Genomic DNA, 12,225 nt, shown 5'->3' with positions numbered 1-12,225 from the left:
AATGTTGTTCTTTACATTGCAAATTGTCATTCTTATAAAAAAAAAATCACATTTCTATCATATACTATTACGTTTACATTTTCTATTAATAATGTTTTCTAAATCTTACAGTGAAAAAACAGATGCAATATAGATTCTTTACTGCACAGAAATGCACCTAAATGAAATATTAAGCTTAAATCTTTCCAAAACATGCTTAGCAGGATACATTCTGTGAAGTTGCCTATCTTGTAAAACACTTCCTTAATTTTGTTATTTACACAAAACTTATTTAGCAATTTCCATGCTTTGACCCAAGAGATACAGAATAAAGACCAAAAGAATCTTGCTGCAGGAAAAGACACAGAACAAAGAGCATTTCTTATATCCTCATTATTGCTATTTTTACTATTATTAAAACACCAACATTATTAATGAAAATGTTACCCAAAGATGTTCCATGTTGATTTCCACTGAATTAGAGTTATTTAAGGGTAACATCACACTCTTTGGAATCATGTCAAGAACAATAGCAAACTCTATAGTTTAACTAAGTGAATTTTTTGTAGAAATTCAGTATATGATAACAAATATCCATTGGAATTGACCAATTGTCTTACTAAAATAATCTCTTTTCATTGAATCAAGTGTGGTAGAATAGGGATTTGTTTTAAATGATATATCTTTGTTATTCCATATGAAATAATTGTGAAAAATTGTGCTTATATCCCAATGTATGCTGATGAAAAATGAATAAGAAACCTAGAAAAAGTGTCAGCTTGGCTTGATGCCTCTAAAAAGTCTATGTTTACTAAAAAGTCTAGAATCCTTAAACATTAGAATTAAAGATGAGGTATTGAAGGTATCAGAGGAAAAATACCTTGGCATGATTTTAGATTCTCAGTTCAATTTTAAAAGTCATGTGAAAAAGATACGTAAAACGATTAAGGCAAATTTTTCTACCTTCAAAATAATAAGAAACTGTTTAACATATGATCATGCCCTTTTGGTTTTAAACTCGATGATATTATCACACATGTCCTATGGATTTACATGTCTTTACAACAGAGCCTTGAATATTTAGAAAGCAAAAAAGATACCATCGTTGTCAGATCTTATGTAAATACAAGATTTTAAGCTTTGCTCATTTTGTCTTTCTCCACTAAAGTTTGTGTTTAAAAGTCTAAGTGCCTATGTGAAAGTGTTGATAGATTGCATGGGTGCAGCAGATCCACGAGAGCGGCTTCTAAAAAAAGTGGAAATTGTAAAATGTCACTGTCCTCTCAGTGAAAGGTGTAAAATTATGGAATTCATTACCTGATTATTTAAAATCTGCTGCAAGGTTTAATTTTTTTTTTTTAAAGCCACTAAGTTTATATAGGTGTGTGACCCCCCCCCCCCCCCCACACACACACACACACACAAACACATTGTGAATATGAATTTTCATTTAGATGTTTCCCTCAAAAAAAAAAAAAAAAAAAAAAAATTCACATTGTATGGGTTATGCATCCTTTGGATCTGTTCTTAGTAGTATTCCTTTATTTTTTGAAACGTGAGTGTGTGAAATATGGCATATAGAAATGGACAGACTCTGCATGTGAAACATAAAAGTTATTTTACTTCAGATATGGTATGAAGTTTAATGTTGTTATTAAAATCCCTAAAGGCCATTCAAAACACTGAGTGTGCATGGATGAGCGGCAGAGTAATAAATGGAATAATTAGTGGATTATTTAAGAATTATTTATTATTTAAGTGGATGCTGCAAGTTTTAATATTTTTTAAAAAGCCACTAAGTCTTGGTTAATGCAGCAACAAACTTGCACTCATGTTTAGTTTTCTTTTTTCCCCCTTTTGTTCTTTTTTCTTTCCATTTTTCTCTTTGGATTTCTTTGCTGTTGTAAGTGTAATTTATAAAAGCCCTTCTAGGGAAAAGTGTTGCAAATTAGCTTTAGCTACAGGCACACTGAGACACGCATTGGATGGCTGTTGTCACAGTTTTATCTATGCCTATTATATCTGTCTCTATACAAATAAAACATAAAAAATAAAAAATTCCCTGCTTCATGCGCGCAACACACTGACCTCGGGAATTAAACCCCGACGTCACGGTTGACGTCATCGCGCACGTGATGGCGGAAGTTCAGCAGCGGATCTACAGTCAGCCTTTACGTCATTTCGTAAATAGCTCATAAACCAAGGGTGGAAAAACGGCTGATCCTGGGTCAGATCTTAAAAGGGAAAACGCAGAAAAATATGTATATGTATTTATAGGTATATGTGTATATGTATAGGCTGCGTGCTGCACTTTATAAAATTGCTACGTTGATTAAGACAGATTATCGTAGCCTATACGTTTTGTATGAATATTAATACAGATGAAATATGAGTAATGCATCTGTCACGTCCATATTTATATATTTTTCTGTACAATAGTCAATAATACAATAGTGTTCTGCACAAAACTCCAATAACATCTTGTTGAATGTTTTATTCTATTTTTATATTGATTTTATATTTTTTAAGTACGTCAACGGCACGTCATATTTGCATTTATTTTCTTCTCTGATGCTTTTACTGCATTGCATATGCATTGGCAAAACAAAGCAATTGAATAATTTGAAAAAAAATAATGTTGTATTTCTTAGTTCTCCTTCAAAGCTTCAGCTGAGCTCCAGAAGGACAGGAAATGCCTGCACACGAAGAGGAAATGTCTCTGACCAATGGAGCGCGCGCGCACCTCCCTCGTGCTGCGAATGACAAGCGCGCGGACCTATGAGTGACCCCGCGGGCACGCGCCGCCTGTTATTGGCAGATGTGAGGCCAATGCTGTGGAGCGTGCGTGCGTGAGTGCGTGCTGGAGCAGCGCAGAGAGGAGCGTTTCTCTGAGAGAGAAGTTGGCTGGAGGTGCTGAAGATGGCGGATGGAGACAGTGGGAGCGAGCGCGGTGGCAGTAGCGGCGGCCCTCAGCACTTCCAGCGGGAGCAGGAGACGCAGGAGCTGGCGTCCAAGCGCCTGGACATCCAGAACAAACGCTTCTACCTGGACGTCAAGCAGAACGCGAAGGGACGCTTCATCAAGATAGCGGAGGTGGGCGCTGGTGGCTCCAAGAGCCGCCTGACTCTCTCCATGTCCGTGGCGGCCGAGTTCCGCGACTACCTCGGGGATTTCATCGAGCACTACGCCCAGCTGGGGCCAAGCAGCCCGGAACAGATCGCGCAATCGTCCAGTGGTGAGGACGGCGGCCCGCGGCGTGCGCTCAAGAGCGAGTTCTTGGTGCGCGAGAACCGTAAATACTACCTCGACTTGAAGGAGAACCAGCGCGGGAGGTTCCTGCGCATCCGCCAGACCGTTAACCGAGGTCCGGGCTTCGGCGTCGGTGGAGGAGGCGGTCCCGGAGGAAGCGTGCAGACCGGCCAGACCATCGCGCTCCCGGCGCAAGGCTTAATCGAGTTCCGAGACGCCCTGGCCAAGCTCATCGACGACTACGGCGGGGAGGACGAGGAGCTGAGCGGGGGGCACGGGGCCGCGGGGGGCTACGGCGAGCTTCCCGAGGGCACCTCCATCATGGTGGACTCCAAGAGGTTCTTTTTCGACGTGGGTTCCAACAAGTACGGCGTGTTCCTGCGGGTCAGCGAGGTCAAGCCCAGTTACAGGAACTCCATCACCATCCCCTTCAAGGCCTGGGGGAAGTTCGGAGGAGCTTTCTGCCGCTACGCCGAGGAGATGAAGGAGATCCAGGAGAGACACCGGGATAAGATGTACGAGAGGAGAGAGGAGTCCGAGGGCGAGGACGTGGACGACGACTGACTTGCAGCTTCGCCAGGAGATGACCACACGTGTGAAGCGAGAAGTGCATGAACTGAACTCAAATAGCCTACTAAAATATTCATGGGACAGAAAACTAGATCTGTGAAGTTTCAATGTGGTGAGGGTTTGGGGAGGGGGGTTGTCTGTATCGAAGCCATGGGGCGAAGGATGTCTCGTTGGGTATGACTTATTCCCGATGCTGCCCTGTCCTGTTAAACCAGCAAGTTTAATTGTCTTAGCTAACAATTAAACTTTTGTTACATCAACGCCGAGGCTGCTGAATTTCAAAAGCGGCCTGAATGCGATAATACCAGGCTGTAAGGGTTCATACTGTCCAACATGTTTTTAGAGGGGAGAAATTGAGTATAGCCTATATATATAGTGTCACTGGTATTCATGGTGTGTTTCCAGGCAGCATGGGACTATCAAAACGTTGCATCAGAAGTTGTGTTCTCAGATTATTTTATTTCTTTCTTTTACAGACAGAAGTTCCCTAAGTTATTGTTTTACGGTTTTCGTTCTTGCATCAACGTGACTTTTATGGTTTGGCCAATTTGAGTGATGAAAAGTTTTAAATTCAGATTTGGAGGGGAACGTTTTGGCCCCTGATTTTGTGTTGACATGTCTCAGCTGTTCACAGCCAGAGACTTTTTAAATCAGAAGTCGTAATCTGTAAACCAGTGACTTCCTTGAGGCGTTAGTAATGGAAATTGATGCTTTATGCACATCATCCAACCGGTGTTATAAGATAACATTATGGACCGGTGGGATGTTTTGGTTTTGGGGTCAACATACAAAGAGCTTTGTCTTTTTCTAACTTGGGTCCAAGTCCCCTCTGAATATTTAAGGATAGATTGCTTAAAGGACAGAGCAACACGGACGAGTGTATTTTCACCCCCGTCCCCTTTTGCGTTGTCATTTTTTTTTTTTTAATGTAAGATTGATCTTTATGAGAATAAGTAAACAAACCAGCATATTTTTGAATACACAGTAAAAAAAAAATATATATAGCCTAAACTACCGAATTATTAAGGCTCAAGAAGCTAATTTTGTACAAAAGAAAACTTAAGCTGGGATTGAAATATTGGATTTGTTTTGTAGAAGAGTATAGCATCATATATGAGATTATCCTTGCGAAACATCACTCCTCCCACAAACCCCTTTGAGTTTACAGCACGCATACGGTGATTAATATCAATATCAAACGTCTTTCCGGTGGCAGCGTGCGTCCATTTCTGTGCATGCCCGTCCCCGCATTTGCCTTTTTATTTAATTTATTGCTTTCTCTTGCGTAGTAACTGCAGTTATATTAATGCAATATTTTTCTTTAGCCTTTCACCAAAAATATTATAAGAATAACCAAGTAGACCAGTGGGTTATGATGGAGAAAGATAGTTAATGTTGAGAATATTTCATCCGTGCACTTTAGCAAAAACATAAACTGCGATATGCTTGTATCCACGGTGAAGAATTGAAAAAAGAAGAAAAGAAAAAAAATCCCTTCATGGGTGCAACAGTGTTTTTGTGCTGGTGTGTAAAGCCTCCTTTAACCTTCCATACTGTTTTGTGTTAATGGCAGCTGTTGAAGTCATGTGTACTGCTGTGATCCTTTCAAGACGAATTGCAATCGATAGTTTGTTATGAAATATGAAATATTCTCCCACACTTATATCTATAGGCTGCGTGATTGTTATGGGATGCGCTTTCACTGCAGCAGCTGTTTCTCCTCAACGGTGAGCTGACTAGGCAGGCCGGCTATTTTAATGCGAGAAGCGTGGAGAGGGTGAGCATTCCTGCTGGCCGTGGATTCAGCTGTGCCGTTTGCTCTGAAGTGCGTTTACGCACAAGGGCCCGATTGTTGAGCCGCTGCAAACGTTATTACATCAGCAGACTGTGCATGTGATGGGGAGCCGCAGCCGTATAGTAGAGAGAGTGATGTTGTGGCGTTCAGCATAGTGTGTTCTGCGACTACCCTTCTGAAACAGGCCCCAATTTGGCAGCCGAGCCCGAACGGCAATAGAAAGCGTGACACAGCAGCTGTTGGCAGGACATTCTTGCGTTCCCCTCCCCTCGCCCCTCCTCAGCTGCTGTTCGGGTCGCTAAACTGAGCGTTTGCAGACGGGAGGCACCATTCGGGACTCGTTTTACAAACTCGCTGTCGGAAGGAGATTTGCCATGTTCTTGCTGGCGTGTCTAAATCAGCACCATTTGTGGATCACGTGTGCATTCATTTTGATTGTATGACCCATCTGTACTACTAGCGAAGTGAATGTGTCATGTTGAAGAACCAAGATGGTTGACTAATATGTTGTTTTAAAAAATGACCAACAAAAAGCCATTTTTTCCTTCACTTTATGATGTAGGCTATACATGCATTAAATCCCTCTAGGCTGCTAAATGTTAAAGTGGAGTATCGCAAAGTATCGCAGCACTTTTTTTTCTTTTCTGTAATGACCTGTCCATTTAACATCTGGAATTGGGCACACATCTTTCGCAAAACACCAGAAATGGACTTTCTTTCGACTGAACTTGGCTGCGTTTATTTCAAATGTGTACTTGGGATACATCGTACTATAAAGATTTGTGTTTAGTTTCCACCTTAATGTCACTTAAAAAAGAAAAAAAAAAGAAAAAGAAAAAAAAGAATAGGGACAGGAAGCAATACTCATCCATAGGGATGAGATTATGAGTTCATTTCCTGTCAGGCTCCTAGCCGACTCGCAATTGGCCGATTTGTCTTCCTGTTTCCTGAGGTTGGGATTTGTGCAAAGTTCTATGGGGCGTCCGCATACTTTTCAAATGAACAACAATACCTCTGTTCCACTGTACGAAAGATTGGAAAACTTCTGAAAGAATGTGTTATTTCAGGCGACTCACCCGAGCTCTTAACAGCATCCATGTGTCAACCACTGTTTTTTTATTTTGGACACCGTACGCACAAGAGCAGCAATTCATAGAACAATCTTTATTGAAAGGTAGCTATTTTTCCAATATATCTTGTGTTTTCAGCAGAGATATTAACGTCGGAATGCCCTTTAAACTCAGGTTCTTGGCGTTCTCAGTATATATATTTTGTATCTGTTACTTGATCCTGAAGTTACAGAGCGAGTTCACAGCTACTGCAGGACACTGTCAAGAGCTCAGGTCTCAGATACTCAAAGTATCTCCACCCATCCCATCAAGCCCCGTCCCGCGCTAGACTGCCTCTCAAGAACCGGCAGCCTTACGTTTTTCCCATGGCTGAACTTTTTTTTTTTTTTTTTTTTTTCTCTTGAAATTTACAAGTCTATATTTAGAAAATGCTATGTATGTTTGTAACAGAATAAAGGAAATTATAAATGATGGAAAGCATAATACTGGCCTGGTGTCGTTGTGTTGATGTACATTGGTTGCATGTTCAGTGTTATTTTAGTAATATTTATACAGTATTATATTTTTATTAATATTTTGAATTGGCTTTCATTTTAATATTTTCAGTTTGTGTTCATTTTAATTACATTTTTAGTACATTTGTTGTTGTTTTTATAAATATTACTGTTTAGGTTTATTTTTGTTTATTTTATTTTTAATTTAGTTTGTTTAGTTCAACTTACCTTAAGTTTATTGCCAAGGTAACATTTCTAATTTTTGTTAAAAGTGTTAATATTTATATTTTATTTCAATTAACAAACATGTTTTGATAGTTTTAGTTCAATATGAAAAACTGTACCTATTTACTTCCTTAAAGTAAATGATAAAACCATTTGTCTAATAATAATAATAATAATAATCTTTAATCAAAATGTAATGACTTTTGTTTCAGAGTCCCACCTCTGAAATGACTGCTATTATTGGATGATGTCATGAATCCCTATTATTTTTCAGCTGCTCCCTCCAAGTATCTCCATTCCGGAATGTAAGTCCCACTTTTTTTAATGATCCAGTCAGTCAGTTTAACTCTGAAATAACATGGCATTAAAGGAGTAAAATGGGTTGAAAGCACTATTTTAAATTTAAAATTGAGCATTTATCTTTTCTAAGTATAAGTTTGTGCTTGTAAACAATTCATTAGTGCATCTTATTCTAAAATTACTTGATTGATGTCAGCACATACTTGGGATTAATATTAATATTAAATAGCAGTTTAGTCATTAAGCTAGGCTACTTAATGCAGGTTAATGCAGTAATTTATTGCAATTTAATTCCATTTAATGTGTTATTAATTACTGCACAAAAGCAAATAATAGATTTTCTTTAAAAAAACACACAAAAAACATTATTTGTGGCATACATTCTTGTTTTTGAGGGTAAACTTGACCTTCATCTTCCACATGGCCCCCAAAAAGCCATTCCGTCGTACATTTAGTCAAATATCTTCTTTTATTCATAATATGTCACATAACTATGTTTGGGGTCCGTAAGATGTTTAAATGTTTTTGCATGAAATAAGTCTCTAATGCTCACCAAGACTGTATTTATTTGACCAAAAATACAGTAAAATTTAAATATTGTGAAATATTATTAAAATAAAAAACCTTTTTTTTTAGCTTAATATGTTTTAAAATGTAATTTATTCTTGTGATGCTAAGCTGAATTTTCAGCATCATTACTGTGTCACATGATCCTTCAGAAATCATTATAATATGATGATTTGCTGCTCAAGAAACATTTCTGATTATCAATGTTGAAATTCATATTTCATATTCATATTTGTTGTTGAATCCATGATACATTATTTCAAGATTCTTTGATAAATATAGAAAGTTCAAACAACAGCACTTATTTTATATGTAAATGATCATTCAAGTCATCACTGGCACTTTCAGAGGACTTTTGAATGGTAGTGTAAGTAAAACAGGTTATAAATGGTTAAATTTGACTTTAATGCATGACTTGCATAGTGTAAAAATGGCAGTGTTGCAAAGTGTAACATTACAGCACACAGATGCCCTGCGGCCTGTTTGATGACAGTCATCCTCACAGGATAGGGGTGTGCTCCCTGTCCCGGCCGACCCTTTGAAAGTGACCCCGCAGCACCTCTCCAAAATAATGGTGCATCTGTCACTGGGGCGGGCCCTTTTAAAAGGCTCTACTGTAGAGGTACTAATATGCCCTCTTCCTTTTGAAAGGGTAATAGCATTTGTACCTTTATTTCTGAGAGTGTAAGGAATTAGAGAGCGATGCCACGCTGAGGTCTCTGCCGAATCAGGCCGGGATTATTGGGAATGCAGTGAGCTCCCGCTGTGATCACACAGACATTCATTGGTCACTGAGTCGTCGCTGTCTCTCAGCATTAGATGGGACACGGTCTGTCCTTATTCTGATTTAGGTCATGGTGGGTGGAGTCGTGTGACGTCATAACAGCAAAACGCCAAAACAGTTTGAATGTAATGCAAATATGGGCAACACTTTACAATAAGGTTTCATTAGTTAACATGAACTTACAATGAACAAGACTTCCACAGCATTTATTAATCTTAATGTTCTTTTTTGTATATTTATTTATACTTGATTAAAATCAAAAGTTGTAAACATTAGTTCATGCGTTGTGAATGAACATGAACAAACAATGAAGAATTATGTTTCACTAACAAAAATATATTGCTCATTGTTAATTCATGTCAGCTAATGCATAATGAGACCATGGTTGAACGTTATGGTGGTGTATATTTTTTTTCTGTTAAAACTACATCCTTTTTCAAGATTAATAATGCTTTATAGGTTTTTCATTCAAATGTAATGGCATTTACATGTATTCATTTAGAAGACTTTTATCCAAGCGGGTATGATGAGATGTTTTTGAGCAGCTGATTGCAAAAAACATTTTGCAGAAAAAAAATGCAATTCAATTGATTTGTTTTCAAGGGATTGCAACCATGGCTCCATGCATGTCAGAGTTGTTATTAAAAGTATGTTACAAAATGTGTAATATTTGTGAACGATCTCAACAACAGGGAACATTCTCTGTACATTGGCTAACGTTCTGGCAAGGTTCTCTCAAAGTTATGAAGAAACATTCTTCCAGTAACGTTAATAGAACGTTTTTTTATTAAGTTATCTGGTCTTTGATAATGTTCTCAAAACATTAGCAAAAAACCCCAAAAAAAACATCATTAATGGGATGTTGGATGTTCATCTAACATTTTTAAAGTGTTTCAGAATGTTCAGAGAACATTCAAGAATAACAATCCCATAATGTTTGCAAAATGGAATGTTCCCTTAAAGGGACAGTTCACACAAAAATAAAAATTCTGTCATCATTCATCCACCCTCAAGTTGTTCCAAACCTGTAAAAATGTCTTCTGCTGAACACAAAATAAGATATTTTTTTGCGACTTTATATCACGCAATTCTGACTTGAACTCACAGTTACAAGTTTCTATCTCACAATTCTAAGAAAAAAGAAAAAAAAAGAGTAAAAAATCAGAGATATAAACTCGCAAATGCATGAAAAAAAGTCAGAATTGTGAGATAAAAAGTAATTACCTTTTTATTTTTTTATTCTGTGGCGGAAACAAGCTTCCATAATGGGGTCCATGACCTGTTTGGTTACCCATATTCTTCAAAATATCTTCTTTCAGCAGAAGAAATAAATTCATACAGGTTTGGAACAACTTGAGGGTGAGTAAATTATGACAGAATTTACATTTTTGGGTGAACTGTCCCTTTAACGTTCGCATAACGTCTAAATAACTTAATGGGAACGTTAGCAAAACGTTCTTAGAACACATTTTTGTTCGCTGGGAGGTTTGTCCAGTTGATTGCAGTCTCCCCTGAAACGACAAATAGTGGGCTGATTTTTTTGTGTGCGTGTGCACAATGCTTTCGACATCAGTTTGAGGTGAAGTCCTCAGAGAGCAACACACACACACACACACACACACACACACCGCTTGACTCCGTAAACGAACTGCAGCCTTTGGCAACCAGCTCGAGTTCCCCGGTGAGACGCAAGCGCACGAGAGGACAGAACGCGTAAAGAGGAGGAAGAGGAGGAGGGAGGGGGCGTTACGTGATGGGGATTCTGCGTTCGCAGGAACAAACCCTGATCCCAGCGTGCTCTGCTCTGCATGGGCTGGCACTGACAGGCTATATTTAGCTGGTGTTGCCATGTGCCCGCAATGTGAGACATACATTCTGCTGCACGCGCATGTGAGCGAGCAAACGGCCGGGGAGACAGATTATGTTTTCAATCCCTTGGAAATCAGTTGAATAATGAATAGCATTTATTTTCTCCAGTTTTTTTTTTTTTTTTATGTGTTTTTATGCAATCGGCGACAAAAATATATCATCACATTCCCTTGGATTAAATGAATAATTGTAAACGCCATTCAATTTGAATCAAAAACTTAAAGCATTAACAATCTTAGCATTTTAATATAGATTTTTTTTTTACACCATCATAAAGTTTGACCAAATAATACATATTTGCATAATTTAGGCTACAACATTAGTTGATGCGTTAGCTAACATGAATTTGCCAGATTATTTGTTTGTGTTTATGCGATCAGAATGATCTGCAACATCTTTTATGACACTGTCCTTTATGCATGGGTTCGGCTTGTGCAATTCAATGCAGCCTGCTGTGTGAACAGGGAATCGGGTTGCTGCAGTGGGACTTGTAATGGAGAGATGCAGTAATGCTCACAGGTTTACTGGAGAGCGGTTTGTGTGTGAGGGATTCTCTAGATTTGGGATAAACATCTGATTTAAATCTTTGCTCATGGAACCGCAGGACTTTTTGATCCAATCACCGAGCCGTAACCAACTGACTAATCACTCTGCTCATTCAGAATTTGAATAGATCTTTATAATAATTGAATCATCCAGGGATGTTTTTTTGATGGGCTACTCGGGAATTATTTAGGTGTTTTTTTAAGGTTTTTTTTTATCCATCTGAAAATTCGCCATTTTTTACAGATTAACCTCTTATTTAAAGGGATAGTTCACCCTAAAACGAAAATTCTGTCATCAGTTACTCACCCTCATATTGTTCCAAACCTGTATACATTTCTTTTGTGTTCTGCTGAACACAAAGGAAGATATTTGGAAGAATGTTTGTAACCAAGCAGATCTCGTCCCCCATTGACTACCATAGTCAATGGGAGGCGAGATCTGCTCAGTTACTAAAAGAAATTCATACAGGTTTGGAACAACTTAAGGGTGAGTAAATGTTGAAAGAATTTTCATTTTTGGGTGAACTATCCATTTAATGTATTTCCTGGAAATACGCATGAAATCTGGATTGGAATCTGTCATACATGACTTCAATTTTCTCACAATCATGTTTGTTTCAGGGACGAGTGCAACCAACTGGGACAAACCTCTGCTGTAAAGAACCCAGCAAGATGCCATCTGGTGGCAGGGCTTCCCTTACAAACAGCAGTGCCAGTACCATGGTATACAGTGATGGCAATATCATATTCATGTAACACCGTGTTCAACTTTACTTGG

The 12,225-nt window shown here is 38.5% G+C and overlaps 1 protein-coding gene across 1 annotated transcript; it reads left to right on the top strand.

Moving 5' to 3' along the window:
• Window positions 1-1,908: 1,908 nt before the first annotated feature.
• Window positions 1,909-6,116, top strand: purbb (purine-rich element binding protein Bb). Its single transcript, XM_084104721.1, has one exon. The coding sequence runs from the start codon at window positions 2,899-2,901 to the stop codon at window positions 3,790-3,792; it is 894 nt and encodes a 297-aa protein (XP_083960847.1). The 5' UTR covers window positions 1,909-2,898; the 3' UTR covers window positions 3,793-6,116.
• Window positions 6,117-12,225: the final 6,109 nt, after the last annotated feature.

Source organism: Abramis brama (assembly GCF_963993115.1).
Source record: "Abramis brama genome assembly, chromosome: 25".
In the NCBI taxonomy this organism is placed as follows: domain Eukaryota; kingdom Metazoa; phylum Chordata; class Actinopteri; order Cypriniformes; family Leuciscidae; genus Abramis; species Abramis brama.
The sequence above is the reverse complement of the archived record's forward strand: the minus strand, read 5'-3'. Positions and strand labels throughout refer to the sequence as shown.

Bases quoted from the DNA above. Each gene is read 5' to 3' on its own strand.
- purbb (XM_084104721.1), top strand. From the start codon at position 2,899: ATGGCGGATGGAGACAGTGGGAGCGAGCGCGGTGGCAGTAGCGGCGGC.